This window comes from Eptatretus burgeri, chromosome 5, assembly GCF_056783735.1.
Source record: "Eptatretus burgeri isolate ZD-2024b chromosome 5, Ebu_testis_v1, whole genome shotgun sequence".
Taxonomy (NCBI): Eukaryota; Metazoa; Chordata; class Myxini; order Myxiniformes; family Myxinidae; genus Eptatretus; species Eptatretus burgeri.
The window spans coordinates 68468683-68486035 of NC_140965.1; the positions used below are offsets into that span (position 1 = coordinate 68468683).

The 17353-nt window shown below is 42.8% G+C and overlaps 2 protein-coding genes across 3 annotated transcripts in view; one reads left to right on the top strand and one right to left on the bottom strand.

The window, feature by feature from the left end:
• NOXA1 (NADPH oxidase activator 1) overlaps positions 1-17353 on the bottom strand; it is a 71771-nt gene that overhangs the window by 47293 nt on the left and 7125 nt on the right. Inside the window, exons 2-7 of one of the 2 annotated variants that reach the window (XM_085882277.1) lie at positions 13061-13143; positions 11452-11560; positions 10723-10857; positions 8689-8796; positions 2759-2809; positions 2430-2464 (exon numbers count right to left, since the gene is read on the bottom strand). In XM_085882277.1, coding sequence (XP_085738403.1) covers positions 2430-2464; positions 2759-2809; positions 8689-8796; positions 10723-10857; positions 11452-11560; positions 13061-13143 — 521 coding nt within the window. The remainder of the gene's footprint in view (positions 1-2429; positions 2465-2758; positions 2810-8688; positions 8797-10722; positions 10858-11451; positions 11561-13060; positions 13144-17353) is intronic. The other variant, XM_085882278.1, reaches the window with a different exon arrangement.
• Positions 1-17353, top strand: part of AFMID (arylformamidase) — a 153354-nt gene that overhangs the window by 44465 nt on the left and 91536 nt on the right. The gene's annotated exons all lie outside the window — the stretch shown is intronic.

Here is a 17353-nt window from a genome sequence, read left to right on the forward strand (position 1 = left end):
CTCCCACATTCCTCGAGCCGATGAAGTTGCACAAAGCAACCCAAGAAGGCCTGCACAAGGTGAGTGCTTTGCTGTTTTGAACCCTTCCCAGTGTTCCTCCACTAGTATAAAGACATTCACATATAATACACACATGAGAATCTCAATGCTACACACCCCTTCAGCTACCGGACCAGTTTCATCGCTTATTGGCGAATTATCAGCGATAATGCAGACAGCAATGCATACCAATGAGGCTCTCAAGCATGTACAATGTGCAAACGTCACAAGCAGTCAATATATAAATAATTAAAGACCCACACACATCTCTCTGAGTTGGCTTTGATGTGATCAAATTCTGGGAAGGATTCGAAACAGCAAAGCGCTAACCTTGTGTCAGACTTCTTGGGTTGCTTTATGCAGCTTCTTCAGCTGGAGGAGTGTACGAGGTATCAATTATTTATATAATCCTAGCCACCTGGGTTTCGTTGAATAGTTGAGAGCTGATTGGCTCGTCCCTCCATTCACAGGTGAGAGATATCGGTGGGTTATATATATATATATATATATATATATATATATATATATATATATATATATATATATATATATATATATATATATATATATATATATATATATATATATATATATATATATACTTAACGCCCTTCTGACCCGATAAATACATCATGGTATTAAACGCCAAGAGCGCATGTGTAATGCTTCGCTTCCTACCCGGATAGCTTCAGCAGAGCACATGAGTGTATTTTAAAGACTGAGGATTAAAGGTCACAAGTACAGGATATTGGAGTCGTCAACCATGGTTTCACCCTTATTTGAGCTCATCAGAATGACACACCACATCATCGTTTACCTGTAACCTTGGAACTCAGTTGGCTTAATACTGTGTTCACCTGGCTTGGTAAAACAGTAAAGCACAGTTCGCTTCCCATATCAACTGGACCTGCGTGATATGTGAACAGTAATGTCTGTCTGCCACACAAGAATATTACCTCTGCTTTACTGCCTCACCAACCAGGAGGTAGATTTGCTGTCGGGCTTAACAATTAACCAAAATAAGGCCCTTCCTACTCAATAAATGCATCGTGGAATTAAATGCATCGATAAATGCAACACCATGAGCCATACATCCCACTTCACTTTCTGCCTGGACAGCTTCAGCAGCACACTCGTCTATTTCAAAGACCGAGGACTAAAGGTCACAAGTAAAGGATAGTGGAGTCATTGACCATCATGGTTTCACCCTTGTTGGAGCTCATCAAGAGTGAAACCATGGTCGAGGACTCCACCATCCTTTACTTGTGATCTCACCGAGTCATATTCTTCCCTCCACCTCTTAAGATGGTGAGCAATCACCATCTTGTGACATGCCTATTCCAATTTCTGATATTTTCTATTCTCAGTGATTTTCCTCTCTCGTGCCTTTTATCAAGAACAAAGAAGGGACATTTATGGATGTAGTATATCTGGACTTTCAGAAGGTATAATAAACATTTACCGCGTTTGTCAAATCTTTCTCTCTGCTTCGATGTCCTTTGGCTACTTGGCCTCCTCTGCTAACATTGCCGTGTCCAAATGTCCCTTATTGTGATATCTGTCTGTTTGTTCCTTGCCTAATTGTCCATCCCTTGTCTGTCTGTTCTCCTCTGCTCCATCTTGTCAGCCTTTCACCCCTGTCATTCAGCTTTTCCATAATTAAGCCTCGATCTCTGTAAGGAAAAATAGAAAACTGACAAGACATGAGTTTTGTCCAAAGTTTTCTGATAATTTCTTTTTCCGAATGACGTTTAATAGATATTTTTTAATTTGGAACATTAACACAAATATATTAATCACTACTCTATGCTGATGTCACACACATGAAATTTGTCATGAAGTGGTACTTTAATCCACATTTTAAAAATAACAATTTTTTCACTTTGCATTCTTATCTGTGCAAGCATAAGTCAATTTGTATCACAATCACCCTTTAACTCACTTTAGCAACCACCAAAAGCAAAAAAATAGAATCTTTATTCTAAAATGTGCAGCCTGGAGGGCTTTATTCTAAAAATAAAAAAGTTTATTCTAAAACATGTAGCCTTGAGGGCTTTAGTCGAAATTTTTTTTTAAATATTCTATTTCAAAACATGTAGCTTGGAGGGCTTTATTCTAAAAAATAAAAAAAGACTTTATTCTAAAACATGTATCCTTGAGAGCTTTATTCTAAAACAAAAAACACTTTGTCTGAAAATGTGTAATCTGGGGTGCTTTATTCTAAAAAAAAAAAATAAGCATTTCTGAAAACATTTGTTTGGTAATGGAACTTATTATTATACATTGTAGTCAATATAGATACTCCGAGCAGTCTAGACAAATATAGCAAATGAAAAAAACAACTGTGGCCTCTCCAAATTCCTATGAAATGTTATCTACATCGTACTTACTTTACATTCTCTGGTGTAGCGAGACGAATCGGTTTCTGAAACGGAGACAAAAAGTATAAATAAAAGAGGAAAGGTCAGGAGGTGAAAACATTCTGCCGTGAGGCCTTCAAAATGGAGGAGAAAATTTCACCCATTTGAGATGAGATTTGTCAAGTTGATTGGCACGTGCAGATCGTGTGATATTAATCTGCCATTGAAGCCTAAATCAAATCAATCAAACAACAGTAACATTATAAGGCATTTCAGAAACTTCCTGAGTGCCCCCAAAGCTGAGCCAAGCTCATGCAATAACAACCTAAAGACAAATATACAAAAAAGGCGAGAGATACTTGTGGTTCCAGCGCAGAACCATGGTCATCTTCCTGTACAGCGGCCACGAGCTGGAAAAAGTGAATGAGAGGAATAAATTAATTTATTATTTTTTTAAAAGAATATATATATACATGTTCCCAACTCACAAATTCAAATCACTGATCGAAGGATAATTTCGCTTTGAGTCAAAATCAAAACTCAGCACCCCTGCAAGTTGTGAAATGTTCGCTTTTGTAATCGTTCCATTAACATTAAACTGAAGTTTAATCGTTTCAGTCTTGAGGGTTAGCAGTGAGTTTCCAGATCACAAAGCTATATACATAAGGGGTAAAGAGCAGGTGAAGACGAGTGTTGGCCCACAAAGGGATAGCACGGGAGATTGGTGAGTGATGAGGTAAGGTAGATAGCAAGAGGGAGGTGATCAGATTCAGGAAAGTGTAACCAGATGATTTAACAATTAAGATTCCAGAAAATAATTAGGGGACTATAGACCTGTTATATTGACTTAAATTGTGGGGAAGGTGTTGGAGATGTTAATTAAGGAACAAATTGGGAACCATTTGAATAATTTAAACGAATTAAAGGTAGTCAGCATGGATTTACTAAAGGGAAGCCATGTTTAACAAATTTATTTGAGTTCTGTGAGGCATTTCTGATTGGGTGGATGAGGGAAATGTAGTGGATGTAGTATATTTGCACTTTCAGAAGGTATTTGATAATTGGTACCACATAGAAGGTTGTTATCTAAGGTGAGGGTTTGTGGAGTAGATTGGAAACTGGCTAAGTAATGGGATGCTAAGAGTGGCTGTGAGTGGTAGGATGTCTGACTGGGAGGATGGACATAATAGGGTACCTCAGGGGTCATTATTGGGCATATTATTATTCATAATTTACATCAAATGGACAACGGGGTTAGGAATAAAGCTATCCAAATTTGTTGATGACACTAAGCTTTGAGGGAACGTTAATAGCAGAGTGGGGGCAGGGGGGGGCAGGAACATATGTAGAGTATTTGGCACCTGAGGCAGACCCTTTCTTTGGTACTCCCCCCCCTCCCCCCAGATGAATAATCTTAAAACATAAATGCACATTAAAAATATATCATGCTTGCAAGTAAAATTTCAAGCAGATTACAGTACTGTACCTGTAGTAGAGTCATTCCACCTCATATCACCGGAGGCCTCCCAGTTTACCCCCTCAGATTTACTTTAAACTTTCATAAAATAGTTCCCAGGTATCAAAATGAAGCTGCGTAAAATTTTAGGTCCATCGAGGCAGTCAACTCCGAGATATTGAGGGTTGAAAATGTGGTTGTGGCCCTATTTTTATGGTCGTTGTGAGCATCACAAAATGAACGGCTACTTTTAAACTCCCACAACTTTTTAAATATTAAAAAATTACATGAAAAATTACATGAAAATTACATGAAAAATTATAGTTATTACATGAAAAAATTTCAAGCTTCTGGGATGGGTCAATAAAAATATATGGGGTCTCAAAGTTGGGTCTTCATACAAAACCAACATATTTTTTTCTGGATTTCAACTGATCAGGTCATAAAATTTAAAAGAGGTATACTCAGTTTTATGTTTGTTTCTTACAGAGCAGTTATAGAAGAATAATCTCTGAAAATTTCAAAGCTCTAGCATTAATATTTAAAAAGTTGTGGGAGTTTAAAAGTAGCAGTCATTTTGTGATGCTCGCAACGACCATAAAAATAGGGCCACAACCACATTTTCAACCCTCAATATCTCGGAGTTGACCGCATCTATGGACCTAAAATTTTACGCAGCTTCATTTTGATACCTGGGAACTATTTTATGAAAGTTTAAAGTAAATTTGAGGGGGTCAACTGGGAACATTTTCTTAAATTTGGTGATTTCAGATGGAATGACTCTGTAAGCAAATTGGAAATATGAAATATCCAGGACATTAAAAATTCAGCAAACAGGTAATACTGCTTGGCATTAATCCTCACTAGAATTCATGGACCTGTGTTTGACTGTTTGTTTGTCAGGCTGCTCCTCATTCAGTTCTGGGCAAATTACATCCAGATTTTCTACAAAGGATCAGCATAACCCCAATTAATGTATAGGGGTGTTTTTATATTTGCAATTGTGGTCTTGAGGGGTGAGGGAGGGTGGGGGGGGCCGCAAATTATCTTTGTCAATGTGTATCGTGTAGTGCCGCTCCGGGTGGAGGAGGGTATTACAAGTCTCCACCATTTACTGCACAGTTCCATATTCCTATCCCCACGTTTTCCGTTGCTATGAGATGTTTTGAATTATTAGCAGTAGGTATGTTTTTGCTTCATGCATGTAACCTGGATTATTTATTTTTCCTATACAGAGTTGTCACTTGCCTACACACTGCCCAAATAAAGATATGTATACTGGTATTTAAACTCTCCAAATGGCACCCCTCTCTCCCTGGCTATCACCCGGGGTGGACCGCCCCCCTCTTCCCCCCGCGCCCCCCTAAATACGCCAGTGGATGGGGGTAATCAGATTCAGAAAAGTCTCGATACTTTAATTGATTGGGCAAGATATTGGCAGATGCAGTTTAACATAAAGAAATGTAAGGTGGTTGGGATGGGTAAGAATAATGAAAACGGGGATCACATGATGCAAAGATAAATTTTGGAGCATGTCACACAGAAGAAGGATCTGGGGTGGTAATAGATACAGGGGGTAAGCATGCAGTACAGCATCAGGCAGCTAGAGATAAAGCAAACAGGGTTTTAGGTTCTATTCATAGGGGGTGAAATTATACATCAAGGGAGGTCGTGTTAACACTGCACAGGAATTTAGTGAGGCCTCATCTGGAATATTATGTGCAGTTTTGGTCACCACATCTGAGGAAAGAAATAGCTGCCATTAAGAGAGAACAGCATCGGGCTACTATAGATTGATTCCAGGCCGAGCTGGACTCAGGTATGAGGAGCGGCTGAAAGAGACAGGGCTTTATACACTAGAAAGGAGGCAATTACGAGGGGATTGACGGAGATGTTTAAAATAATGAAGGGTATATAGGGAATAAGTGCAGAAGAGTTTTTCAGCAGAATATACAGTGTAGTTAAAGAACAAGGCAATATATTCAAAACAATATAGTCTGAAAGTAAAGATGAGAGTTTGGATAGTATTAAGCAAGGGTATTTCAGTCAGAGAGTACTTAATGCATATAATGGTCTCCCTTGAGAGGTAGTGCAGCAGAAACAATAGAAACGTTTTACCTGGAATTAGATAGGTACCTCGAAGCATTGGCGATAGAGTACATGGGTGTTGGTAGGAATTGTAGGTAACTTGGTATGGCTGCTGTACCAAGTATGTCGTGATCGTGATGTCTGAGAGAGTGTCTCGTGAAAGGATGAATGTACTGTCAGTGTTTGTTCATTTTCACCTTACAATTGCCCCCCTCCCCCTCCTGCCCATATATACATTTATACATACATACCCCTGTGATGTCGTTGTGCTTTTCCCACTGTTCTCCCCACTTCTCTACCCCCATCCCTCCCATTTCATGAAATTAAGGTGATAAACTGATATATTGGAGTAAGATGGTGTAAATAGAGCACCAGAATGAGGGCCAAATGTTCTCCTGTGTTCATGTTCTGTGTATATCTTTGTATAATCAGTCACACTCTTTGTGTGGGTCAGAGCAGCTGTGCATTTTCGGAACGACCTTTGAGTTATATCCGTCATTCATACTGCTGAATCACAAAGACAACTGAAGCACACATGTTTCGTGTAACATTGTACTGCACTACCTAAGTTGTAAAAATGGCAATGCACACTCAAGAGGGGCTAGGTGAAGGAATATGAGGAGGAATGAAGGGGTGTGTGTGTGTGTGTGTGTGTGTGTGTGTGTGTGTGTGTGTGTGTGTGTGTGTGTGTGTGTGTGTGTGTGTGTGTGTGTGTGTGTGTGTGTGTGTGTGTGTGTGTGTGTGTGTGTGTGTGTGTGTGCGCGCGTGTTGGTCGTTGGTTGTTATCTCCATTTGCTGGTTTGAGGAGATGGGACAAAGTCCTCCCAGGACTCAAAGTATCCGCCTCCGCTTCGTTAAGGGATCACAGTTCATGGACCAAGCTGTTGAACTTTGTTGTTCTCAGAGTTTTGTTCCGAGGGCTCTTTTCAGGATCATCACCGAACCCTGGACCTCCTACAATTGTAGTTCGTTTGTGGTAATATTCCCAGGGATGGTTTTCAAAATCTCAGTGAGACTCTTCTTTATTATTCCTGTTGCTAAAATTATCACTGGTGAAATTTCACCACCCCTCATCTTCCAAGATCTCTTGATCTCATTTTTGAGGTTTTGGTATTTGGTCATTTTCTTGATTTCTGCATTATATAAGTCAAAATTGCTGAGTCCTGATGTCTCAATCAGCGATACTGTCTTTTCGTTTTTGTTTCTGAGAACGATGTCTGGTCACAAGGCTTTGGTTTCTATGTTCATGCTCGATGGTATCATCAGGTCATACATGAGCATGACGTCCTTATTTTCAATGATTGCCCCTAGTTTGTGTTTCCATGAGTTTTCTGGAACTGGGATGTTGAATTTTTTTTCAGATATGCCAATGAATCACTTTGCTACTTTGTTGTGCCATTGTGTGTAAAGTTGTTATAATAATAGTTTTTTGCATCTTAAAAGCAGGTGATTAGTTCTTTCTGTTTCTGTCTTGCAGAACTTACACTTGTCCATCTGGTTCAGTCCTGCCATCTTTTTAAATCCATCGGCGTGGTGACCTTGATCTAGGCCCTAGATTCTAGGGAATTTATTATTATTAGCTCTCTGTCCCAGTTAAACTGATGTCTTCTTTTATTTTATTTTTAAATACAATATCGAGGCTCGTATAACAGCTAACACACAGAACATATAACAAAGGGAGCAGGAGACAAGAGGGGTGTGAGAGGGAAGCACAAAACAGTGGGGAACAGAGACATGAGGAGATCTGTGGAAGAGAGAAGGATGGGGCGAGGTACATGGGGGTAAACAAGATAGTACTACAGGGACTATCAGGAAGGAAAGCAGGAAATATGAAGGAGGTGAGTTTGGGGTGACTTTGCGGGGGTAGAAAAGATCATGGTTTTGGATGGGGAAAGATAAGAGGTGGTGGAGAACAGCTGTTTTGAAGACCTGGGGGGAAGAGTGGGATTGAAGAGAATGTGGAAGTTGGTTCCACAGGCAGGAGAAAATATGGTTTTCATTTTGTTTCTTGGAGGAGAAATGTTTTCAGGATCTGCTTCATTATATATAGGTATTATTTGGTGATTTGTTTGTGATATATGTGATGGCCCTTTTCTACTCTGAGGTATTTGTATGATGCTCTGTTTTCTAACTGCTGTGTTGTTGTTTCAAGTTTAATTTTTATGTTTTCCTTTTTTTGTTGGTTTACCTTGTACAAAAGTGCACTTGGCACGCTTATCGAGTCCAAATTCCATGTGAATGTTCTCAGATAACCGTTTTACTAGTTTTAGCTGTTCTGTCAATTTTTCATCATTCGGTGCAAAGAGCTTTAAATCATCCATGTATAGTAGATGTGTCACCTTTCCTGTTTCTTTGGATGTTCTTCGATTGGTTGTTAGGGTGTATCCATGTCCTTGTTTGTTGATGAGGTTACTCAGTGGGTCCAGAACCAGACAAAACAAGAGGGGGGAAGACTGTCTCCCAGGAAGATCCCATGCTGTATCTTCACATCTGGTATCTCAATATTTTCTTCTGAGTGCTGTAATGTTTGTGTGTGTGTGTGTGTGTGTGTGTGTGTGTGTGTGTGTGTGTGTGTGTGTGTGTGTGTGTGTGTGTGTGTGTGCACGCGCGCGCGCAAGTGGTGGGGGGGTTAACCTGCACCACACATTATGTGCACATGTAACCAGGTGTGTGTGCATGTGCAAACAGCAACAGCTTGGTTATAAAAGCAAAACATCTGATTTTCAGCACTGACATGTTTCCTACCTTAGGTTTTCCAAGGAAATCTTTGCTCTCCAGTTGCTGCACATATTTCTTGTTGGGCTGAAATAGTTCCCCCGGTGGTAGGACTAGAATCTTCCATTGCTCATGGCGCTACAGGCAAAGACCAACACACATACACTTTTGAGCTTCACCTAAAGCCCAAAGGTAACATGGCTCCAGGCTAATCCTATCCTTTTTCTTGAGAAAGTATCTCGATGCATTCCATTTCTGACATTGAATCCAAGTCTGAGTTGTGAGTCCTGAAATCAAGTCTTGTATCACACGTGGTGTGAGTTGGGGAGAGTAGAGTAACAGATATATAGACCTTAATGCACCAATCACTGAGCCAAAAAGCATCTAAGTTGACTTTACCACAAAATATCTTGATTCACCCTGATATTTCAGGATTTTGTATCCAAGGTTAACTAGAACGGAACACGGTAGAGTACATTCCTCTGCCAGGGTGAACAGTTTACGTTTTCTATCCCACTGATAGGCCGGATATGCATCAGGACATGAACCAAAATCGAATCAGCTTGTTTTTGTCACCTACCCAACGCATCCACCGAGTTTTGTCATAACCTGAGACCTGGTAGGTCTGTCTTCCACCTCTGAAACCCGCATATGGAGAGAGCAACCAACGACACACACACACACACACACACACACACACACACACACACACACACACACACACACACACACACACACACACACACACACACACACTCACTTGCAAAACCCCTTCTCCCGCTACACGGCGGACGGGCTAACGACAAAAATCTCATTGATTTGGGACTAATTCTGAAATCCTTTCATGAGATTCAGCTGCGTCCTGGACATCATAGCAACCTAGTGTGTTTAACTTTCGTTTAGCTGTTCTGCTTTTTTGTTTACAGTGTGTTTAACAGCTTGGTCCTCCTTATTTTATCCAAAGCAATAAAGTTGCTCCACACTTGTGGAAAGCTCAGATCTCCATGATTGATCACTTTTCGGATTGGTTTATTTTGTCCTACTCACATAGACCTTGTGCAGATTTTATTGACTTCTCTCTTTTATTGGTCAAAGACTACATCTACTCAACACACACAGGAAGAAAAATGTCTGACTGCAGTTATTGTAAAGACATCAGCATAGTCATCAAATGTTTCGCACTTGGCTGGTGGTTTTCCAAGGGCTTGTATCAAGGCGTGACCATCAATGAAAATGCATGTCCTGGCAGAGGTTTCTGGTATTTCCACCAATTTCTAGCTCCAGTTGTTCAGTCAGCAGTGGCAACAGTGCAGACTTGCAGATGAAAGGTATATAAAAGCAGGGGGCTTCAGACACACTGACTCAAAGACTGACAAGAAATGTGCATAAGTGGAGCGTGCATCAAAGCCAAGTTTAACCCATTGAGTGCCGAATACTATGGGCCAAAACTTTTTAAACGTTTTCATGCATCACAAATTTGAGGTCATGTCAGTTGGCAAGTATTTTGTGAGTCAAACAGTTTAAGAGATATTTTCATTTTTTCTTCAGAATTTTCTTCACAATTTCCGATTATTTCCGATCCTTATAGTATCATAACTCATTAATTGGTCAATATGTTGTCTCCAGATTTTTGGTTTTTGAAAACGTACAGATAGGAGACAATTGTTGAAGAAAATTGAATTTTGTCCTTTATATTTGATCTTGAAGGTCAAATTTCGTGATGTCAACTGGGTCAATCAAAACTATTGAACCTTTTTCTTGCATGGTTGACAACTTTTAACAAAAAATGCCATCAAAATGATTTCTAAGGTTATTTCTGGAGGTCAGCCGGTCGACTGTTAATCCCCTAAGAAAGTCAATGCAATTTCTCCTGTTGGCACTGCATCAGGATGGCATTTACGGTGGGATTCGACCAAAGCAGAAATCAAGCCCAGACAATATAACTTAGAGGTGAGCATGTTATCTCAGCTGAGCCATCGTGCCATCCCTCATTCTATTTACCACTCTTTTCATCATTTCTCGGATCATGATTAACAGAAAAGCAGATAATCGTTTTCCACACACCTTTGCTGCTTCGAAAGCACCTTCCAAGGTCTGGTGTTGGTGTTTCTGGCAGGCATCCTTCGCACGGCTGAGAACCTGAATGGCGTTGTCCCAGCGCTTAAGGCAGGCCAGCACGAGTGCCTTGTTTTGAAGCACCTAACAAACAAAATACCGAACATGACGCATGCAGAGTGTGGGCAAGTAGGTTATTTATACCCATAGGTAGCTACAAGCTTGTTAGATACAAAGGTATGCAAAAGTTTTCTGTTCTAAAATGTAATTTGCTTGTTGGTTGGACCACCTAAAGACATGACGATCTTTTTGAGCTGTTCTTTTGTGCTCTTTCATCTGCATAGGAAATGTGCTTTCATCCAGAGTGGGATGAAACTGGGCTACATTCACCCAGGTCCACACATGCCCATAGCTGGGCCGCACACTCCTGGGGTTGGGATAGACACTCCCAGGTCTGGGTATGCGTTCCTGGGGTTTGGCTCCACGCTTCTGGGCTGGGCACGCGTGCGCATCCGGGTCTGGGCACACCCTCACCGAGGTGTGTCTGGGACTGGGTCATGCACAAATCCACAGCTGGACATCTACATTCCTGCATATGTGAATGGGTGCTGAGGCTTGGCTTTGCATGTTTGTGATTAGGCAATTTTAAATTGTGACTGGCCTGTACACGGGTGACTGTGACGAGTGTGCATGTGTCCACTTTTTCAGCATTTTACTTTGCCGCTACATTCAATGCACCTCGCAGGCGTACAGCTTGAAGCGCAAACCAAGTTGTTTGTAGTCAATGAGGGCATTGCCACGAAGACAATGCATGGCCTTTTGGAAATCTTGCAAAGATTCTTCAAATCTGTGGAACACCAAGGTTACAAGGAGTGAGAATGCTGGAATGTCAGTACAGGCATGAGAAAAGCCTGCAAGATGTACTTTACAACAGAGAACACCAAACACATGTCAATTATACACTGCCTGATGTCACAAATTGTTGCAGTATAATGTAATCACACCCTCAAATAAAATGCCGTTCTCAGAGATTCTACATCGTAAACTATTTAAACCATGATTTACAGAAAACTCTGTTTCTCATAACAGAACATTTTGTTGAAAACACCGAGGAAGTTTGTTCAATGAGTGAGAGAAGAGAGGAACAAACGATTTGAGGTAAACAGTTAGCCTAGATTTTTAGAGTTTCACCAGAAGTGGGTTACAAGCAGACTGCAGGCATCTTGCAGAAACATGGGGGGAGGGGAGAGGGAGGGGAAGGACAAAGCAGGATAAGAGCAGAGGGTGCAAGACCAGAAAGGAGGCAGTAGAAGATAGAGAGACCACCGACGTATCTGTGATGGGAAAGCTGTAGGCCCATGGACTCTGCTTCAATGCAGAAGATTCCAATAATATTGAAGGCTTTGGTTTCCATGGTGTCATGCTGAGGAAGGTGTGAGGCAGGGGGAGCCAGCCCATAGGGGAAAGCAGTACTCCACCAACTTGTATATGAAAACCTTGAAGGTGGATAGAAGTTCAGTTGTGCAAGGAAGGACTTTGCACAATGGAGAATGTCCAGTCGACGTCTCGCTTTGGAGGCCAATTTTGAAATGTGGTTTGCCCAAGAAAGACCATGCCTGATAGTGTGACCTAGAAGTTTGAGTGACTGAACTTCCTCAAAAGGATTGTTCAGAAAGTAGAGTCATCAGCAAATAGATAAAGGGTATTTTCCATCGAGTCAGAGAAATCATTGAAGAAGCTTAGGAATATGACTGGGCCCAGAACAATGCTTTGGGGGCACTCCAGATTTAAGGATTCCGTTAAGAGCCACAAGTTGACACAAGAGTAGAGGAAGTCAGGGCCCTGATCTCATGTCTGACATTGAGGGCCTCCATGCATTGCTGGGTGAGTAGAAGCAGAATATCCAAGGCGGAGTGATCTGGTCTGAAACCAAATTGGTGATCTGAGATGAGGCTGTTGGAGAAAAATAAAGATTTCATATAAACTGCGATGATGGATTCCACGACCTTGTTGATGATTGGAAGTAAGCTAATAGGTTTGTATAGTTGAGGGGATCGGTTTGTGCACCTTGTTTATGTAATTCAGTGATGTTGGCTGACCTCCAATCAGATAGAAGATGACCTAGGGCAAATGATAGGGTGAACAGTGCAGAAAGAGGTTGTGTGCTTTACAAAACAGAGGTTAAAAGCAGCAAGTGTAACAAGATAGGAATGTAAGAAAGATTTTAAAACCATAATTGAATGTTTATGACAATCTTGACAAGTTTATTACAAAATCAAGCAATCATAGAGTGAGGCTCTGTAGAACTTTGTTAATTGCATATGGTGCAGTTAAACATGGTACCTACTGTTCACTCAGGAATAATGTAATCCCACGTTGATAAAATCCCACTGCCAGATGCTCATCTCTGAATATGGTTTCATCGAAAGCCTGCCAGGACGGGCACAGTTTGAGGTAGCATGTGCGATTATAGGGTCAGTTTCAGGTACAGTGATGGGCGGTATCGTTTGGGGGTACCGTATTAAGTAGTATACAGTGTGAGGCAGGGTATAGTTTGGCATACAGTTACAGGTGACATAAGAAGTAATATTCAGTGTGAGGTAAGCTATCATTTCGGATACAATGTGATGTAGGTTGGGGTTCTGAGTACCGTATGAAGTAGTATACAGTGTGAGTTAGGATATTGTTTTGGGGTACAGTGTTATGTACAGTGTGAGTCATGTGTAAAGTTTACAGTATGTGGAATGGTATAGATTTGGGTACTGTATGAGGAACAGTTTTTGGGTACTATGTCATGTGTAAGGTAGGGTATAGGTTGGAATACTGTATGCAGTTGTATACAGTGCAGGGTACACTGTTAGGTGGGGTATAGTTTTGGGTACAATAATATGAGCTAGGGTTTGGGGTGCAGTGTGAGGTGGGGTACAGTATGGAAGTGAAACTATCTCATTGGTCACATGCTCATCTTATCCATTCGATTCTTTCAATTCCAAGCAATGTTGATCACTTGACAAAGTACAATATGTTAAGGCCCTGTCACACCTTGACGATTTAGCCAGCGTATGCCGACGTATGAAAAATTTGTGTAAAACGCTGGCACACGTTGAATACGTTACGGGTAAGTTTTGTATACGTTAAGAGCACGCTGAAGCACGCTGGCATACATCGTTGTACGCCGAGCTCGTCGACAAATTTTAACATGCTTGAAATTTTACGACGTATGCCGGCGTATGACTTGCACGTCCCGCATACGCTGGCCATAAGTTGTAGGCACGTTACGCGATCGTTGACACACGTCGACACACGTTACTTGTAAGTTACTCATAAGTCGAAACACGTCGAGGTAATGTTTAGCGTACCCGAAACTTATTTCTAACCTATGGGTAACGTGCTTTGAACCTATGTGTAACGTGCTTTGAACCTATGAGTAACGTATCTCCAACGCATATTGACGTATGTAGACGTATTTGACGTCTTCCGGATGACCACAGAACTTACTGAACGCGTTTCTAACTTACAGCTACCGTATAATGGCGTATTGTCAGCGTTTAGGGGAATTGGTATATAAAAATGGGGTTCACACAGGAGGAACCCGTCAGTGTTTCATACTCCATGTTTTTTTGTTTGTTTGTTTTTTTTTCTTCGGCATGACGGTGATGTTGACACTTCGATTTCTCGTGCGGTTATAATATAATTAATAGGCTGCCGCTCAACGATTTAAATCATAACTGCACTACACATCGAAGTGTCAACATCACCGTCATGCCGAAGAAAGAATGCCCCCCCCCAAAAAAAAAACCATGGAGTCTGGAACACGGACGGGTTCCTCCTGTGTAAACCCCATTTTATATACCAATTCCCCTAAACGCTGACAATACGCCATTATACGGTAGCTGTAAGTTAGTAACATGTTCAGTAAGTTCTGTGGTCGTCCGGAAGATGTCAAATACGTCTACATACGTCAATATGCGTTGGAGATACGTTACTCATAGGTTCAAAGCACGTTACTCATAGGTTCAAAGCACGTTACTCATAGGTTAGAAATAAGTTTCGGGTACGCTAAACATTACCTCGACGTGTTTCGACTTATGAGTTACTTACAAGTAATGTGTGTCGACGTGTGTCAACGATCGCATAACGTGCCTACAACTTATGGCCAGCGTATGCGGAACGTGTGAGTCATATGCCGAGCACGTCGAAAAATTGTGAGCATGTTTAAAATTTGTCGACGAGCTCGGCGTACTACGACGTATGCCAGAGTGCTTCAACGTGCTCTTAACGTATACAAAACTTACCTGTAACGTATTCGACGTGTGCCAGCGTTTTTGACAAATTTTTCATACGTCGGCATACGCTGGCTAAATCCTCAAGGTGTGACAGGACCTTAAATCATTGAGCGGCAGCCTATTAATAGGCTACGCCACGTGATCGTTGGCGAAACGCTGCCGTGCTATGCATAAGTTAGACTATTGTTGGGCATATGTTGTGAACGCCAACAACACGCTAAGCATTCGTTGGTCAGGTCAGGTCAGGTATGGGAGCATGTGCCAGAACAGCACGTCGCTGCGTCCACTTTCCGCCGGTACTCCAGGGGCCTCCGTCTGGCCATCCCCCAGGCAGATGCCAGGCCCATCCCCATCTCCTTGAGATGATGGTCAACCTGTTGCAACCATGAGGCACGTGGTCGACCCACTGGCCTCCTCCACTCATGAGACTCCCTCGCTGAGAGAATCTGGTGAGCAGGATCAGAGTCAGGAAAACGAGCCACATGTCCATACAGCCGCAACTGATGCTCACGGACTATGCAGGTAACAAATCTCATCCGAGTCTCTCAGCAACCGCTCGTTGGACACAAAATCCGACCAGCGATAGCCAAGGATTCTCCGAAGAGACCTGGTACCAAAGGAATTAAGTCTCCGTCTCAGATCCTTGGTCAGAGTCCAAGTCTCGCACCCATAGAGCAAGACTGGAAGTACCAAGGACCTGATGACTCGGACTTTCGTCCTCCCGCACAGGTACCGGCAGCGCCACACCCCATGATCCAGTGAATCCATGACTCCCCAGGCCCGACCCAGACGTCTATTGACCTCTGACTCGCAGCCAGCAGAGACATGAATATCACTGCCAAGGTAAGTGAATCTCTCCACAACCTCAACATCCTCACCACAAACAGACACAGACAGGACAGCAGCATCCAAGATGTCACCAAAAGCCTGGATCTTAGTTTTGACCCAAGAAACCCGTAATCCCAACGGCTCCGACTCCTCATTCAGCACCTCGAGGGCCCCCAAGAGGATGTCTAAAGTCTCCGCAAAGATGACTGCATCATCTGCAAAGTCAAGGTCCGAGATCTTGACATTCCCAAATGACGCACCGCAACTTGATCTCTCCGACATCCTCCCTAGAATCCAGTCCATACAAGTGCTGAAAAGTGTGGGGGCAAGTACACATCCCTGACGAACTCCAGTAACAACTGGAAATAAGTCAGAGATGGTGCCACCACACTTCACAGCACTCTCAGTACCAGAGTAGAGTTCAGACATCAGATCGATCAGTTTTGGTGGCACCCCACGAAGACCAAGAATCCTCCAGAGGACATCCCGATTCACTGAATCGAACGCTTTACAGAGATCAACATAGGCTGCAAGCAACCCCTGCCGAAACTCTCATCTGCGTTCGGTGAGGACACGAAGTGCAAGGATACGGTCAATCGTTGACCTCTTTGGTGTAAAGCCTGACTGCTCTGGACGCTGGTGCTCAAGCAGATGGTGGCGAACCCTGTCGAGAATTATCCGAGCAAAGACCTTGCCCGGCACTGAGAGCAGCGTCACCCCTCGGTAGTTGTTGCAGTCTTGGCGATCACCCTTCCCTTTCCAGAGAGGGACAACAAGGCCCCTCTTCCAGTCAGTTGGGATGATGCCTGTGTTCCAGGCAGAGCACAAAACTGCATGCAACGACACGAGTGCAGCATTTCCACCAGCCTTGAGAAGTTCGGCATGGATGCCACAGATCCCTGGAGCTTTGCCCCGTTTCAACTGGTTCACCGCAGCCCGTGTTTCCACAAGCGATGGTGGACCACAGTTGATTCGAGGGTCAGCAACAGGGATTGTAACACCCTTGACGTCCAACTCGACAGTTGGGGGATCAGCCTGGTACAACCGCTCAAAGTAACCGGCCCAACGGGCCTTCACTTCAGACTCCTCTGTCAAGAGCCTACCACTCTCTGCTCGAACTGTAGTGCTCCGAGGGATGGGCTTGGATGAACGTAATGCGCGAATTCCCCTGTAAGCGGGACGAGAATCACCTGTCCACAGGTGATGCTCTACCCCCTCACAGATTCCTCGCACATAGGCCTCCTTGTCCACCCTCAGTGCACGTACAGTTTTACGCCTCAGCTCCCTGAACAGCTCAGCTCTGCCATTCAGCCTGGCCCTGCGACTCTGGTCAATGGTATCCAGTGTCCCTTGAGAGACAAAATTCTTCTTTGCCCTGCGGTGAGCTCCAAGGCATCCACCGGCAACATCAAGGACGGTGGTCTTGAAGGCGCTCCACAACTCTTCAGGACCCCCCAAAGCACCCAGACCCCCAAGTGTCCACTCAGCCTGTTCGCAAACTCCTCAGCTACTCTCTCATCCCTGAG